General features: G+C 43.9%; 1 protein-coding gene across 1 annotated transcript in view; it reads right to left on the bottom strand.

Annotated features, from left to right (window-relative positions):
• Positions 1-16,479, bottom strand: part of Tfap-2 (transcription factor AP-2) — a 215,029-nt gene extending 198,550 nt beyond the window's left edge. Inside the window, exons 1-2 of the mRNA XM_076894352.1 lie at positions 16,367-16,479; positions 14,483-14,674 (exon numbers count right to left, since the gene is read on the bottom strand). Of these exons, the coding sequence (XP_076750467.1) occupies positions 14,483-14,518 (36 nt within the window). The 5' untranslated portion in view covers positions 14,519-14,674; positions 16,367-16,479. The remainder of the gene's footprint in view (positions 1-14,482; positions 14,675-16,366) is intronic.
• Between the last annotated feature and the right edge of the window lie 1,777 nt (positions 16,480-18,256).

The raw sequence follows: 18,256 nt of genomic DNA, 5'->3' as shown, positions 1-18,256 counted from the left end.
GAGTGGCACTTATCGATAACGCTTTAATTATCCGATGATAATTATGATCGCGATGATAAGATTCGAACTTCCGACGAGGAACAGACACGACGCGAAAGGATAAATTTCCACGCCGTTCGATTTCCAGGAAAATATCGCAGGTGGGCGAAGTAATCATCGTTAACGATATCGAAATTAATTAAGAGCAACGAAATGAACCGATGAAAACGTAAGTTGGTCGAATATTGGAACGGATCGGGGAGCGGTAGCGAGGCGAGCTCCCTCCAAGTTGTATCCGAGCGCGGAGCGTTAAGGAATTGATTAAAAAACAAAATGAATCACGGTCGGTGAAACCCGCCACTAAAAACTCATTAAGCCACAGATTCTCCCGGTGATTTATCGTGGATTATATTCGCTGCCCGCGCTATGGACACAATATTAAACCACGCGACTCGTAATTTACTGCTTAGACGACGCTGTCGTTGAGAAAATTATCGATGCCCGCGATTAATCGTGTTTACTCTTTTCTACTTGACGCGTCTGTGAATAGTTCCAGGATAATCGCGCCGGTCACTTTCCAATCCTCCGGTGCATACAGTTAACGAGCACACAGAAGATCAATTGCATTAACCGCAAGTTTATTGCCCGGCAATGAATTATCACGAATCGATCTTCAATTTGAATAATAATTACGAGCAATTACCATTGTGTCGGTCCTTTTTTCCATTAAATGGCTGTTGATATAAATTCAGTACAACTTACATGAGCAATTACTTTAAACGGTATTATCAATCGATATGCGTGAGTTGCGCAGATTTCGTCCATCTAATATTTTTTACTGTATTCAAGATTATTAAATGGTGATTGGCTTTTACAAGATGTAGTTATTTTATGTTGTGCCTTTGGTTAAGAAGAGGAGATTTAATAAAAAGAAGTTAGAAATTCAATTTTATATTGCGCTCTCGTGGAAGGTGGACCCAGTGGTCCGCCAGACGATGCACCGGAGAAAAATCAGTTTCGATCATTTTGCACGGATGCTGACCCATCTTCGGGAATAGCGAGCTACGCCAGGTATATCCGTTAAACGACTCGTTAATTGTATTTTTAGGGGCTTCCTTAGAGAGGTCTCAGTTCCTAATTTACCGACTCGCCCGTTTGGTTTATAGGCGCTCCGATGTACCGTTTATAGTATAACCGACACCACACCTCGTTAAATCAAAGGACCGGAATATGCTTATAGCTACACGTCCCTTAAGAATTATAACTGAACGAGCGGAGCGTCGTTCTGGCTCGATCGGGCCGCCGTAGTCTGACTGACTATGCCTATTTTTCCTTTCATTTTCTTACTTTACGAAAAAACAACCTTACTTGTGTATCTTAACTCATTGAACTTAGTAATTTCGATAAAACGCGAAGAATGCGAGGAATTACAGATGCCAAAGGAAAGTGTTGAAAACGACTGTCCAACCGTACCAACCCGACTATTAAAATCAAGGATAGCCTCGCCAGGAACCGAGTCGCTCTATCGCAGCAATCATAAATAACGTTGACGCGAAACAAGTTATAATTTATTAGTTTGTTGAACTTCTGCTGCTCGCGAAACACGTTGATATTAACCCCGTTCGCATTCTAGACGCATCTTCGTCTAGCCGTTCACCGAGCGTAGATCCTTTCGTTTGCGAGTCTTTCGGCAGCAAAAGCAGTTCGTCGGCTCTCACGATCGTCTCGCGGCGAAAGTAGATCGAGACGGACCGTACGGACGCAGCGACGGCTCCAAGTAAGTTCGAGAGCGGTTTGCTATTAGGTCACCCTATACAGAAGTTCGCGAACCGACCGACGGACGCGGTTGCAAGCCAAGGGTGAGGAAGAAAAGGAGAAGAGAGTGGTAAAAAAAGGTAAAAGTCGTCGTTCGTCGCTGAAACAGAGGAAGAGGGACAAAAGAGGAGGAGGGTAGAAAATGGGGTGGGCGAGGGTGAGAGAGAGAGAGAGAGAGAGAGAGCGGCAGCCATATGGACTTATCCAGCAACGTAGTCCGAAAATAATAAATCTCTGAGCGTGCTGCGGGATTATTAAAAGAGTCCCTAGCTCGTTCCCCTTCGGGAGAGAGGAGAGCGTAAAAGAGAAACAAAACGCATTACCGTTTCTTAATGAAGCTGAGGGATACGAACGAGCCGAGGCAACGGGACGAGAGGAACGCAGCGCGCAACGCACCGGTGTGCAAACGGCACCAAGAACGGAATGGATGGACAGACACGGGGATGGACGGACGGACAATCGGGACGGTCCGACGGTTCAGAACTAATTGGAGCCACGAGATATTAAGAGAGCGAAAAAGGAGGCGAACGAGCGTCGAAAAAGGGGACAGGGGATGATGCGGTGGGACGACGGGCCACGGCCGGGCACGGAAAAAACGCAGGACGGCGGGGCCCCCATCGGTGGTTGAATTTCAACGAGGCTGAGGTGTTTGAAAGGATCGTTAGACGGGTGTGCGCCGATCGAACCGCGAATGATCGCATTAACAGCTAGCTCGTCCGTGTTACGAGTTTGTTTAACGACATTGCGCCTGCCCGTTTCAGCCGGCCCTCTCGGGCAAACTTGATGTATGTATGCACGAGAGAGCAGATTTTCACTTCGGGACCGAGCGCCGCCGCGGCTGGCTAAATGAAATACCGATTTTAATAGATTTAACAGCCCCGCCAAGGAAAGATCCGCGTGGGCGGAGGGTACACGCGGATGAAACTTGGGGCAAGTTTTCTAATTATTTCGGACGATATTAACGTCATCTGTCTGCGATACTTTTTATAGAGAAACAAAACCAAAATATATAACTGGACGATGTAAGGTACGTTTAGATGCTCGTCGAGAGTCTTACAGTGAGCTATGATACGTGAAGGAATGAAAATGAAAGCAAGGATACTAACGAAAATAAAAGATTTGCTATTTCATTAGAAAAATGTTTAATTACGGTGTATTATAAAATGTTATGCTAATGTAGAGAAAGAACATGGAAAAAATATGCGGATACGCTAGATTCTGTTGGATAGCAGCACGAGTTTGTTTAACGGTACTATACCGAGACGTTTCGCGCATCATAAACGCAGTATCCTTGAGCGAAATGATGTTTTGGACACGCGTTGCGTTTATTTGCATTAGTTTTGCATGCTGATGCACCAGAAATGCGCCTTGGGTATCGTAACGAATGGTGACTCGCGTCAACCGTTATAGCGGCAACGCAAAGTGAAATAACATTCCGTTAACTTACCCCGGGATCGACATTGCGCGATGAACCTTTGGTCGCCGTTCAAATTTGTAGCTCAATGCAATAGCATCAATTAGGATAATTTTATCCCTTTTCGTCCCCCCAAATATATTCTGCTTGACTCATTAAAAATGATCAAACGACGAATCAAAAATTAACTCGCACCTTTCGAGGGAAACGTAATTATGTTTTAATTTATTTATCGATTAGCGATGCAATTATAAACAAATTAAATGCTTGTATCCAAAATTGTTATTAGGAAAATGGTAGAAGAAAACCCGCGTTCCGTATTAACGTATTATCAAGTGTGAGTTGACAAAAGGAAACTAGAGTTCCGATCCCCATAATAAAGGAGATCTAGGATGATATTTTAATCTCTATTTTTATGCTCCCACAAATTATGGGTATCTTGGGTTACAACAAAAGCGAAATTAGCATGCTTCCACGATAAAAGCTGTGCCCTCGTATCATTATCTAATTACGGCTCGCTGAAGATCGTAATCAAACGAAATGATGATTCACCTAGAAAACCGCCTACGCCGTGACGGTCGCTATATTTGCATATTAAAAATGCATAAAATTTTGATAATCACTCTGAATATTAAATCGAGCCAAGGAAAAAAAGATGACCCAGGATCTGGAATATTTAATACGTTGCCATAATTAATTCGACGACAGGAACTGTTATTTGCATAATTTTTGCGCACACGCGTCGAACGAGAGATATATCTAGGAATCTAGTAAAATGAAGGAGAAATAACAGAGAAACACATTTTCTTCAAAGTGATTCGATCGGCTCGCAGTGTAATCGCGCGGATGGGAAATTGATTTTTTCGAATCAGAGGAAACGCAGATTTTTCTTTTAAGCGCAGGACCCCATTCGGTCAGGAGGTCTTCAAGTTCACCACTTTAAAACGTGTATTCCTTCAATTTTCCAGTCGAGTAAGCGTTCGTTGAAGGGCTCTTGTGTGTCTGGCAAAGCGTGCACTATCCTGTTACGCGATCTCTCCCAGCCCGCAATCAAAATTCAAATCACACTTTTACAGCCGAACATAAAATCAATATTCGCCCTTTGGACACGTCCCTAAATTCCATCGAAAACAAATCAGCGCGCTCCTCCGGTTTAAAGACGAGATAAATATTATTCGGCGAACGAACACTTTGTACTTTCTTTTTTCCGCCATTAGCCGGCGTAAATTAAAATTTTTATGCAACCGATAACAGACGAAATGATTTCATTCGAATGCCTTCATTAATTCCTCGATCAATCGTTCACATACATAACTGTTATTACACATCATTATCACATCGCTGTTCTGGCAAACATTCGTCTACGATGACTAACAACGCCCAATTTACAGATCAAGCCAAGAAATTACCTCAGAAAAGCAACCAACAGGTCGCTGAAAGTTAATCACGACGTAATACCTAACATAGAAATCCATCGCGATGACAAATAAATTTCCAGTCACCAGAGAACACGTTGTCACTCGTTGCTTCTTTGGTGGATCATTAAAACGACTATTTAAGCGCGAGCTGGTCAGTCGGGGGGCAAAACAAACCACGGACAGGAACCTGCGCGCGTGCACATGTTTGTTGCGTACCTGTCGACACGAAAAAATAGATCCCCTGATGGCTTGCGGAGTCGAAACTGTAGCAAAACGTAAAAGAAGCATCTTAGGCATCCGGAATAGTGCCCTTATAAATGGTTTTTCTATATTGCCTCGTGTCTGGCTCACGTTGGACATGGACATGGGTTACCAGTTCATTTAAATAAGTTAAGGGTCTCGCTTAGTGCCTTAGCGGGTCCATTACAGCTGGGCAAAAGCGGCTAATTACCTGCCTGACGTGAGTTATAAACCCCTCTCCGGCCATCGCTCCCACCCTTTGAATATTTTTAACCGGATCCCGATTTTTGCAATGAAAACGTCCACCGCCACTGAACGTAGACACGCGTAGACTTTATTATACCGCTATGGAGACCCACTCTACGATATTTCTATTCTAGATGCTCGACTTTGCGCGTACGTTACGCTCGCATCGATGCGTCTAGAAATGTGCTCGCGCAAAGTTAATCAATGCTACGTAGGAAGGGTACACGGGTAGGTATAGGGCGAGGGTTGAGATACGCGCGACAGAGTCGTTTAAACGTGCGTTTAATCACGTTTCGAGCACTCGTCGGAGTTTCTGTTATTGGCTGCGCGTTACACAGAACACGATACGAAAACTGAACACGGACGTCCGTAAAACAGCGTGTCGATGAAATTTCTTACCGATGGTAGCGGGTGTTACGCGATATTCCAAGTTATTCGTCGTCGATTATCCTGTAACCACTTTGCAGATCATTTTGTAATCGAATTGGAAGAGAGGGACGATTCGAATCGATTACGATACCAGTTCGATGCCAGAGCGATTCGGGGATGAATGTTGCTGTCTCGAAACGTTGGTTTCGAATTTACGTTGGTTTTTTCCTTTTCCTTTTTTTTTTTTTTTATAACGCATGCACCGTGTTGTATCGAAACAATCATGTTCGACGACGAAAACTTGATCGAGATCACGTAAAAATGTAGCGACGAATGGAAAAAAAAGAAATAAATAAATAAAACAACGGGGAAAAGGGAGAAAAAAGCGACGACAAAGAATCGTTCTAAATCGTAGGATCAATTTTGTTTTGCAGCGCGATCGGTTAAACGCCCGGTTTTTTACCAGCGGTCGCGGCCAGCGAACGTGGCAATTTCTGACAGACGAAATTTCGTAACAAACGATCGGGAAGGCGGTCCCTTTTGGACAGAAAATTAATCTAGTTTGTCATAACGTGGGCGGGTTAGTTCAAAGTGCCGCTAATGAGAAAAAGGCCGACCCGCGTCCTTCTTATTTGTCAATGGGATCATCGTGCCCATGAATCAAGTCAGAGAGATGTTCACTTGGGCGTTTGAACTGCGTGGGCAGCGTGCGCTCCTTCTTTTCGTTTTGCCATCTTCTTTTCGCGAACAACTAACGACACAAAGTAGTTGCCATTTGGCTAATTAACGGTTACAGCGATAATTAAAAATAACCAGTGCTCGAGTTAGTAATCCCTTTGGAAAGACTAATGCTCGTTACAAGCGGAGAATGTTGTTAATTATACGCCATATGTTATGCTTTTTTTGTTATTTCGAAGTAATTTACGGATTGTTTCGAGCTACAATTATCTCCGCTGACAACGTAAGGAAATAAGGAAATATTGACTCGAGCTATCAATTATGTTAAATGACACTGAATCATCGTATAAATGAAACGTGTCCACTTAAATACGTTATATTTCTCGTTCTAATTAAAAAGTAAAAAAAAAAATACTTATTCCAATAATCAATGATCGAAGCAAGTAGTTGATTATCGTGGGGATACCCTGACAAACGTTACGCGGAACGCTTCCTGCGTTTCCTTTAGACCCGATACTTCAATTCTGCGTGCAGCGGCCCTAAAAAGCCCTGCGGGACTGGTTAGCTTTGGTTAGTGGTCGTGGAACGATGCGAACGACACGAGCGGCTGACGAGATAGACAGACACTAGGGCGGAGGGAGTCTATTTCATGGTTAATTTGGCTAACTCGATTTCACCACCACCATTGCGACCAGCAACTACCACCCTCGAAAAACCAGGACCACTAAACTAGATATAGGGTGGATCCAATGGTCACCCTTCGACCGACGCACAGTCCGCGAGTTTCGTGCCCGCCTCACGAAAAACCCCTGAAAATTCGCTGCTGCTGGAAGAGGGATACGTAAATAATATTCCAAGTTTTTAATAACGCAGAAGAGTCGAGGCACGGAAGAAACTACCCGCGGAGCGTCGAGTAACTCGCTGTAAACTCCTCTTTGCGCTCGAATAGTCTGCAAAGCGTTCGCAAATCTGGTTGAGATAAAACAAATTAACAGTGACGGACGACGGCAAACGGAAAACGAGAGGCTGCTAGCGGTAACGAATGAATTGCAACAAATCACCGGAGAAGAGGAGCAAAGTTTCTTCAATCCTGAGGGCCGAAAGACCGGGAACAAGAAGAAAACTAAAAATAACAGAGAAGGAGAGAGGGGAGAAAAAGGAGGAGACGAGCGCGAACGGAAAAAAGTCAGCTGTAGTACGTGCGCTGTCTCTCAGATATGCAAAAGAGAGACGGAACGCGTTTGCAGCCGGGTCCAAGCCAACGAGCCGGCAAAAGTATGATCCTTTGTTCCAAAGGTATACACACAAGACGACAGAGCGGAGACGGTGACACTAGCCATCTTAAGGCCGGTTCCTCTGCGACGATGCGACGATCCACCGCCGTCCGCCCCGTTTCCAGCCCCGGAACACTTTTCCGACAACCCGAATCGGGCCAGAGTCGTCAACGTCGTGTCTCACCGGCTCTCACCAGTGACAAAGGGAAGCATTCTCGGAGAAAAAATCTCGGGAAAAGTTGGAAGCAAATATTAGTTGAACACTGGACTAGTCATTATTTCTCTTTGTGCTTGCAAATGCTACTCGCTACGGTGTCTTCCGCAAAAGGGCAGAACAAAGGAGCATGTCATCGTATAGCCAGCCCAACCCTACACCCGCCCCCGCCCCCCCCCCCCCCCGATCCTCGCTACACCGCTGCCTCGCAACGTTCACCTTTCCTCCCTTTCTCTCTTCTTCTTTCACTTCGATGCTCCACCTTTATCTCCGGCCACCCCGTGCCATCTACAATCCCACCCTCAATGCTCTTCTATTTCTACCCTCCTTCCACCCCCACCAGCCCCTCTCAGCCCAACGCAAACTACTTTCGCTTCGCCCTCTCATCTCTCCGTTCCTCCGTCGCTTCCTCTTCCTCTCTCTCCTTTTTTTATACTCCAGTCTTAATTACTGGAAGCAGAACGGGTTAAAGACTAAAACACAAGCCGACGTCGCTTGACTGATCACGGCGCGTCGCGTCTGACGTCCGTGCCAAATGAAAACGGTCTAGAAAAATTATTATTGCGGAAGGTACGTGACACCTGCTGGCTTTCTCTCCCCCTTTCCACTCCATATTTTCTTCCTAGCCTTCTTTCTTTTTTTCCTTTTCCTTTTTTTTAAATTTCTTCGATTGTTTCAATCGTCAACGAGATTCCTCTTCCAGGCGTTATTTCGTAGTTTTTTGCCTCACGTTCGAACACCCTTGCATGCAGTAATCTCAGTGAAAATGGGACAGATTGTACAAATCGTGCGATGATTACTGCATTTTTTTTGTAGAGTAGAATTCTATTTTAAGCTTTTCTTCCCAAGTTTCGATTATATCGCTTCTGGAGAAACAATTAACTTCGCGCTCCATTCCCACGAATAACCCCATTTTATTTAATCGCTATCGCGAGAAGCTGAAAAGTTTACAACTTATTTCGCGTTTTAAGACCCGTCACCTTATCGCTAACTGTTATGAATCACATTTCCATCCCCCACCCGCCAGGTCCGCGGCGTTCATTTCGCTCCTCCGACGGTGCTTCACGCTTACGCGCAAAAGTCATGAAAGTTATCTCTGACGGGGAAATTGCAGCGTACCGTGAAACGCGTGCAACTGAATTTACCTTCTGCATTATAGAGGAATGTGTCTCGTGACATGCTCAGTGTACATAAGCGCGCACGAACAAAGTGCCGGCAGCCCTTTGTGCCCGATGAGGGTGACAATGGACCTCGCTCTCCGCATTGTCACTGGGTTAACCAACGTTTTCAGGGGGTGGCAGGTGGGGGAGTGAGTGGGTATCGCGGATGTTTGGCATCGCCGTGGCTCGGCCAACATCAGCTCATCATCTTTTATTCAACCCTTTGCGTGCGGCTTTGCTGCGTACGTGACTCGCCCGTGGTACTGTAATTACTGAACATCAGCCGCGCACGTTTTAGAGAATTCCGGTTTCGCTCTGCATCGAAGTTTGAACGCTAACAAAGCGAGCTTAGTTTGCGCTACATGTCTCCCTTTCTCTGTCCCTCTGTTTCTCTGATTGTGTTGCGTTCGTACAGCGTAAATAAAAATTGAATCGACCGTACTCGAATGGATGCCTGTCGGATACAATGCCCTCTGCTATCCGTATTAACTATCGATTTAATCATTTCGTTAAACTCGATATTAAACGAAGCAATGATCGTGTATTTATTTCTTGCATAAACTGATAACTGAATTACGGATGTTTAGGAAAAGTGTAAATCTGTGAAAACTGTTCAAATGTACATGATATAAGAAACATAGGGAAAGTATCCAAAGCAAAGTACACGTTAAATTTGCTAAGTAACTAAAAACTTGTAAAAATAACAGCTAGCTCTATGTGTTTTAGATACCAAAGGTTCTCCTCCGCAAGTATTGGTAGCCGTGCAATCTGCGAATCTGCGAATCTCCTCTCGCGGCGGCGAACGTCAAACGGCAGAATGAAATCGAAATTCAATTTGTCGTCCCCGCGATACCCGTTCGGTGCGCGAGTATCTCCCTCGTGAAACCATCACACGATTACGCTAATTCGGGTATCATTTATTTTTCGTTCACCCTTCCTTCTCTTCCTTACCCTCCATTACTCCGACCAACCCCTTCCACGTTGCGTCGTGAACTGCTCCAACTTTGAAGTGCGCCGGGTTTTTGATGTAGCCACCAACTGTTCCCGTGCCTCGTTCGCCATGCAAAGCAGTGAATCACGCATTAAGCTAAGATGAAGAGACAAATAATCGGAGTAATCGACCGACCAATCCAGAAGGCAAACGTTTGCGCCCTTATGCGGTGTCGTACAAACAATTTCGCTTTACACGAGCACCAAGGAAACCAATTAAGAAACGAATAGATATATCTCAATTAATTTTTAAAATTACCAACGCCTGTATTCCCTAACATTTTCAAACATTATGAAAAGAAGATTTAAATAAAGAGCAGTTAAACGTCCTTCGATGATCACACCAGACTTGTAACAGGCCCCAATAGTAAGTCGATCGATCGACTTGAAGCTCGAATTCAAGTAACACGAGCTTTCACGATAGAAGGGAGTAGAGGTCGATTTATATCGTGGCTGTCACGCTGTCAAAGGGATTCTAAGGAAATCGTAAAACTCCACCGGTCGTTGTTCACTTAATCGAACCCGAGGCACGCACCCAGTCCCCCAACGACGACGAGTCGCCGGTTTTAACGCGCGAACACGAGCGCGAAAGTCGAGTGGATGGCGAAGACAAATATGCGGGGGACACGAAACCGCGATCCGCCAGCCTCTTAACTCTTCTGATTCCGGGCGACATCACACGCGTGCACGGATGCACGTGCGTGCACGCGCGCACACGGGAACCGGGATGAAATATCGCTGGCTACGTTGTCCAGGGTGGAGCGCAGCGCTTGCTTTCGTGGTTTTCCTATCGTTCACGCTCGTTCGACCAGGGAAGATGGGTGAAAGACGCGGCGAACGGACAAACAGTCGTGGACAAGGATGGCGCGGGATAAAAACAGAAGCGAAAGGGGGACAGTAACAAATCAGACACGTGTGAGCGAAGTATTAATTCCACGTACGGTACAGCCCCTTGTTGTTTCAAGCAAAGACACGATCCATCGCTCGCCTTTGCCACGCGCACGCATCATACTTTATTGGAAAATGTGCAAATACCCCTTGATCATCCCCCTTCCTTCGACCTTTCTTTCCTCCTTCTGTTTTTTTCCCTCGGTCCTCGAGATTATCCGCGGCCTCTACTTTGTTTCGATTGTCTTTACCACGCCCCAATCATACGCGATAGAATCATTTGATACAGAACAAATATGACAGAATTAATAATGGAAAAATCATAATGTATAAAACATATCGTCCGCAATTGTTAGTACACGGTATGTATGAATGTAAAATTAATATCTGGTTTATCATTAATCGAATTCAATTATGGAAATATCGCATGGAACGCGTTGAACGGTGTAATTTTAACTTTACAATAAAATTATCAGCTTCCATTGAAATACCGTTAGATTTAGGAAATTCTATTGCGTACAGATAATTGTATACTGATTATTAAAAAAGTGTTTAAACATTGGTAAGAGTTTAATGTCTCTAAAGGAATGGTTTCAAGCGAGACATCAAAAGGCAGATTCCAACTGTATATTCTCTGAACCGGAAGGGGCGGTTACAGCGCTGAAACCACCGTCTTTTGGGCAACCTAGGCAAAGCTAGTGAACTTCTCTAACAATATAATTCGATACGAGCCGAGTCCACCTAAACTTGTTTCCGTTATCCGCCATGGTTTAGGCCTTACATTTCCTGCCGGCACTATGTGATTTCCGTGGGCTACCGTAGGGGAATCTTGATACGCGCCATACTGTGTCGAATATGTCTCGACGATTACCGATGTTTTTTACCTCACCAACGACCTTCCTTAGGTTTCCCCGTGATCCTATTAACTTTTTGCCGCGACGAAACGTTTTTTTGCGCGCGAAACTCATGCGTGTGCGATCAATTTTTTCAGGACCACCTCTGATTCGACACCAGCTGGTTTTCTCGCAAATTATTCATCCCTTCAACTTTCCTCGCGCGGTTAATTATCCCTAAATGTGCGTGTACACGTGTTTATGCGTCTACCATTATTACTAATTATTTCAGCTAGAAGAATGCGATAAAACGTGATAAGAAATATCAAATCTCTAATTTCTGCTACGATTTATATCATAAATCCATCAAACTATACATTAAAATGATTTGTTAAAAGAGCTACCGATACTGCATTAAGGTTAAATACTTAATTTGCTGACGAGCTGGCTTAATTCAGCTATCGCTACTCGAGTTAATCGTGGTAGTATTACAAAGACCTATTTCTTATCTAACCCATAGCTTACACTCTTCAACTACAAATACCAATCATACGATTTTATCAAACGTATCTACAGTAATAGCAATGGATTAAATAACTGGAGATTTCTATCTGACTCTGTTTCTCGCTGTTTTGACGCAACTTTCCAATGTAAATATCTAACTTATCAACGGACCAAAATAACTACTTACGTAAAGCGAGTGCAACTATCGTTTCGAGACAAGTATGAGACACGAACTTAAGCTTAATGACCGCGTGCCGCGAGCGTTAGCTAGCCCACGCTCAGCTTCGCACATGGCGTCGTTTTTCGCCGGATACAATCGCGCATACTCGTTCCCCTCATTGCACGCAGAATGTCCGTACGCGAATCGAGCGTCGCTAATTTGCCTCGATAATGATTACAGCTACGGGAAGAGAATTAACCGGCAAAAAGAGAGCCGCGGCGCGATCAGTATCTGACGCCTGGTTGGCTGCTTTGCGAATGGGGTGGAACCTCTGCTGATCGTCGCGACGACCACGGAAGTAGATTGATCTGTCCCCGGTGATCGGCGATGTTTGTTAGAAATGCCCGAGGTAAAAGGGCCACGGCGACCCGTTTCGTGCGACTGAGCCTTCGACGCGAGTCCTCCTTTATGGTAATCGATCGAAATTGGGGCACGCGGCTGTCGATTAAGTCCCTTAGGTCCCTTCACGCGTCCAGTAGTGCCTCGTTTTCACACAAAATGGATAGAAGGGGTGCGTTGCATAATACTTTATACGAATTTTCTGAACATTAGTCGGGTGGTTAACTAGAGATCTTCATCTTATACGCTTGTGCATTAAAAGTTAAGGAAATAGAGATTAGAGTGTTCTTCCTGTTTCTGTTATCAATATATAAGATACGCGATATGTATGATACACGAGCTGGTATCATAAATTTTCTTTCGTGAAGTTACCAAAATTTATTCGATCGAAAATGAAAAGAATCGTACCGTATAACGGTACTGTATTTCTACTGTATCCATTGAATGATGGATTCTTGTATACGATATAGAAATGTAATATAACCAGATGTTACAATTGAGTAATAGAAAATTTCATGAGTAACCCCGGACTAAAACCTATCCGTATCGAGGCTTCATTGAACCACTTATCGTCGTTTCTAACCACACTGTTTGAGAAAATTACGTGTATTACAAGTATGTTCTATCAAATTCTATTCGCGCAACAATAGCATACTATATGGGGCTCATTTAACCGGCTTATCCAAGCTATTTAACGTTCGATCTCAATTGCAGCTGACAGTAACTGAATATTACTTTCGAAACGCGTCCACGTACTAGTCATATTATACTAGCATTTTCAACACGTCGGCAGTTCTTAACGCGCGGCAAAATGAACAATGCGGACATAGAAGCTCGCTTCGTGTGAAACGCGACAGGCATAAAGGCAATCTATTCGTCAACAAATATTTATCATCTAAATTATTACGCTTTCCGCAAATTAAACGGCGGAAAATCACGTGCTACCATTGCTCGTCGTGCAACTACGCGGGTATTTATACGATGTAATTGTGTTTGCGTATATCGTTTCAATCGAGCTTTGCGTGCAAAAGTTTGCAAAGCGTTTCTCTCGAATTTTACGCGATCAAGGCGTATCGAAAGACGAGTATTCACCATCTGTTGTCTGATATAAAAACAATATAACAACGCTACAGTTTCACGACTAGTAATCGTTAATAATATTTCATTCATTCCACTATCTGTTGAGTAAAATTGTTAGATGCTTAAATATTAGATCGTAGTACATGAAATATCTATCTGAATCGCTTGCAGGTTTTCTCTCAGTGTATTATACTCAAAACATGTTAATATTAAATATCGGTTAATCATATCATAATAAATCCTTTTTTTTATTTCATGTGCTTTTAGTTTGAAATAATATTGGATAATTTCCAGAGAAAGAGAGAGTATAGTTCTCAAATATAATTTCTCTATAATAAAAGTATATTTTACAGAAATACGCAATATTGTTTCAACTATCTTGCGGCAGATATAGACGTTCTATACTTGAAATATTTCTTAAATAAAAAAGTATATTTTCTGATACGTATTATGGTATTAGAATCTGACCATTTGATTAAGCCACGATTAAAACTATGGTATTCCATGGATAAATATGCTTTGATTTCGATAGCACGTATTTTGATTAATAACGATTAATTAGAAATGAATGTCACTTGTGGGGAATTCGTATATTACGGAATTTCATATGTTACGACCAAAATTATTAATTCGTTCCAAATTCGATGTCGAAATTTCATATGTTACGACCAAAATTATTAATTCGTCTCATTCTCTTTTAGGTCTGGTACACACCGCAATTATAATTAATCGATCTTCTATACACATTTGTAAAGGGAACGTTTGTTATTCGACTCGCGTTTTCACGGAAAACGCAAGTGAAAATTGAATTTAACACTTACCTGCCAGGCGTTGGAGTCCAGGGCGAGATAAGACATGTTGTTGTTACTGTCCTCCGTGGTTGTGAAAATGCTATGGACTCTGTGAACCCGTCGCCGTTCGGCACTTTATCAATACGAAACTTCTCACTCACGTCCCGAGATGATCGGCAGGCGGCATCTTCCGTCGGTCGTTTCGACAGCGTGCAGAAGGTCCTGAAATGTATCATTAATATTAATTCCCAGAGAAGGCATCTTGACTATCGACTAATTTATTGCAATAAAGATAAGCAAAACTTAACTTAGAATTGTATAATTTTTATTCAAATTTGTTGCTCTTCATGTGGACATTTAACACGTAAAATGATCATCAACCATCTTTTTTCCATCCTATATCCTATTTTTATAAGATTCATCATTTTCACTACCGTATAATTTTCATATCGATCTAATATTGCATTCTCGCATTTATATTTAATATTTTTGGTATTTTTATTTCTTCCTTTTAATCGCAACATTGCAACGACATTATATGTCGATTACCACACTTGAAATCATTACGTTTACCTTTATTTTTACATTTTGGAGAATGATAGAAATGTTTTCGTTCGAGCAGAAATATTATTTTCCATAGCACAATGTAAATCTTTTAAGTTCACGTGAAGAACTAACGCTCTAGATTTAAATAAAATACGTCACCGAGTAATGAATCTTTATGACAAACAATTTAAACCGACGGAAATATCGTTGATTTTAACCGAAAAATTTAATATTTCAGCGTAAGCGGTTCTCAAACGCAAACAAAGCGTGTTTTTGAACTGAAATGAAATTCAACAGAATTGCACGGACAATTACATACAGCGATATATTTTAAATGCGTTAGGAATAATAAATTTATTTCGAAACCTCGAATACGACAATCTATGTTTATACAACGATCTGTTAAGCTCAAATTTTCCCAGAAAATACCATAAAATTTTTCAAATCGTTCTACTTTGCACATTTATAGTTACTAAAACTATAATGACATATTCGCAAATATCTCAATTTAATTTAGATTTACTCAGAATATTGTACGAAACAGCGAAATATTTATACAACGAGTTTATAAAGTAGAAATACAAACATGTAGATATAAATGTTAAGCATGTATTAGATTGAAAATGAAAATGACAAACTGTAAACAAACTGTGAGCACAAAGGAGTGAATGCGTCTGCCTGTGGAGGCGTAAACGGCGAAGAAAAACACAGAGGCACGAGCGGGACGTAAACTGAAAGTTGGCGAAAAAAATGTGAATTACACTGTCGTCGGTTCGAGTCCCTCGGGCGTTCCGTCAACGGATCGAGAACTTAGTTAAGTAAAGTTAAATACGACTCCCCGAGGTGGCACGGCCGCTTTTTAATTGCAAACACTTTCACAAAACGAAAAGATAACCGGAATCGCCCTGGTACACGGCCGACCAGAACGCGTCGCTCGAAGCTTCGCTTTTCATCGAACGCGTGTTACCAATTCACCCCCCATATCTCAGGAAATAACTTGAATTTAATCGTCCTTAAATGTACCTTCGATTGCCACTAATGATTCAACGATATTGATTGCACGGATATTATAATTGCAGTCAGATATAATCAGTATTATAAGGTACAAATTACACAAATTCCATATTCAAACGTGTACTATTCACGATAACGAATGACAAACCAGAAATCTATTGGCAGTCAACTATGACGCAAAAATTATATCGACAAGGGCTCTAATTTTCTAAGAGGAAGGACGAATGCAGGAAATTTATTTAAAATTCATTTACGCAAAGTGTTCCCTGTGACATAACCCTCGACATCACTTGTCGCGTAGTAAGAAACACAATTAACGAGAGATGAAGAGACGTAAGCGTTTAGCGTACTCACCACAAGACTCAGCGAGCAACTAATTATCGTTCACGTAAAAACACACTGAAATCAGTCGACGAGAGCAGATTCCAAATCACAGCGTCACAAGCGGTCCCCTCGAGACGTCCTTTGACCGCGAAAACGGAGCAACGGCACACGTCACAAGCGAATGTTTCGTACAAAACTCCACTCGGTTCGTTTTTCACGACTCGAACGCAATTTGACTGGCACGTACGATCGCGTAATAACGACTGGTAAATTACGATTCACCTCCTCTGATTCGTGTCCGTGGCATCCGAAGGATACACCGCACCGAGGACTCGGTAGACACAAGGGAAGCGCGCGCGTCGCGACACGACACTGAACTGAACTGTGTGCGTGCCCGCGGCTAAGATGTCGTCACGTTTCCAAAGTTTCCGTCCTTCCCGCGATAAAGCGACAGGGCAAATGTTTTGAAAACGACCGTTAATAGAAGGAGCCGAGAACTTTTCGGTGACCTCGTTACGTTCTAATAAGCACTCGCGGCACGATAGCTCGCATACACGTCCGGGGTCCGATAACTTAATCCACGGTTAGATTAGCAAGGGCTAATTCAAAATGCAACCCGCGTCTTCCTCTCTTTCTCCGCGACTTCGCGATCCCCTTCTTGCCCTCTCCTTTACTCGCCTCCCCTCTCCCTGTATTTCGCTTTTCCTCGTGCGATATTGCTCTCCGTCCTTCGACTCGTGCCTCTCTCCTTCCCTCCCTTTTTCACTCTATCTCTCCCTCTCTCCTTCTTCCGTTCGCCCCCCACGTTCTCTCCCTCTTTATCTCTCGTCTTTCTTTCTCGTCCTCGCACCCTAACCGGCGATTACTCGGAGACGGTGACCCGTAATCGGGCGAAACCGCGATACCAGCCGGTGGGACGCGAGATTTCTCCGGATGTCGCGAGGGTGGCCTCTTAAAGACGCGTGCGAGGCTCGAAACGACGACGCGGGCGACGATACACGACGGGAAGGAAGAAAGTGACTTTTGTACGTTGTACCTCCCCCGGTGTGTGTTGCCACCGCACGTGGCGCGTCGCGACGTCGCACTGCGCTCGAGGCAAGAGAGGCGCCGCGGCGCCCCCCAACCCATCTCGACGACCACCCTTCGTAAACCACGCTCCCTATCACCCCATCCTCCCTTTCGCTTCGTCAGCCCGCCCGCCCGCACCTGCGGCGCGTCCACCACCGGCCTCCCTCTACTCGTTGCACCCCACGGGGGTGTGGTGCCTCCGCCTCCAGTCACACGACGGACCCTGCGCGGCCTCCCTGCTGTACACGTCCGCCGGCGGGGATAACGTAACCTAACCTACGCGGCTACGAGGCATAACCTGTACGAGCGCGCTTCGTTTAACACGGCGAATCTCGTCGATCGGCCTACCGGCCGCGAATATACCCTCCATTCCATTTCGACGACGACGATTTTATTTTCTTCCTACGGATGTTATTTTTTCTTCCGGTGTACGCGAGCTCTTCGACTTTTTATTTGGTTAACGAAAATTTTTATTTGGTTCTAGGTAGGACGTGAAGAATAGATGGTTTTCTCTTCGTACGATATAAGTTTGTATCGTTAGCGAGTATTGGTTGAAACGCGTAAGGGATGAACAAATTCGAAGGTACAACGGGAACGTAAGTTGGTAGCGGCGTGTATATGCCTGTTTGTCGCGTAAAAGATGGGCGCGTGTGTATGCGTGCGCGCGACGAGGATAGAGGGTTGGATTCCGCACACCACACCCTCTGCACCCCTAATCCTAGGACGAACGGTATAACCGTGAGCCGCCAATACATTCGCACGGCGTAACACGGGAAGGACGACAAGCGCTTAGCTTCGTCTGCGCATGACCGATCGATTCCCCTTCCTTTTACCACCGTCACCCCTTCTGAC

This window comes from Xylocopa sonorina, chromosome 4, assembly GCF_050948175.1.
Source record: "Xylocopa sonorina isolate GNS202 chromosome 4, iyXylSono1_principal, whole genome shotgun sequence".
In the NCBI taxonomy this organism is placed as follows: Eukaryota; Metazoa; Arthropoda; class Insecta; order Hymenoptera; family Apidae; genus Xylocopa; species Xylocopa sonorina.
This window is presented reverse-complemented; position numbering and strand designations above follow the sequence as displayed.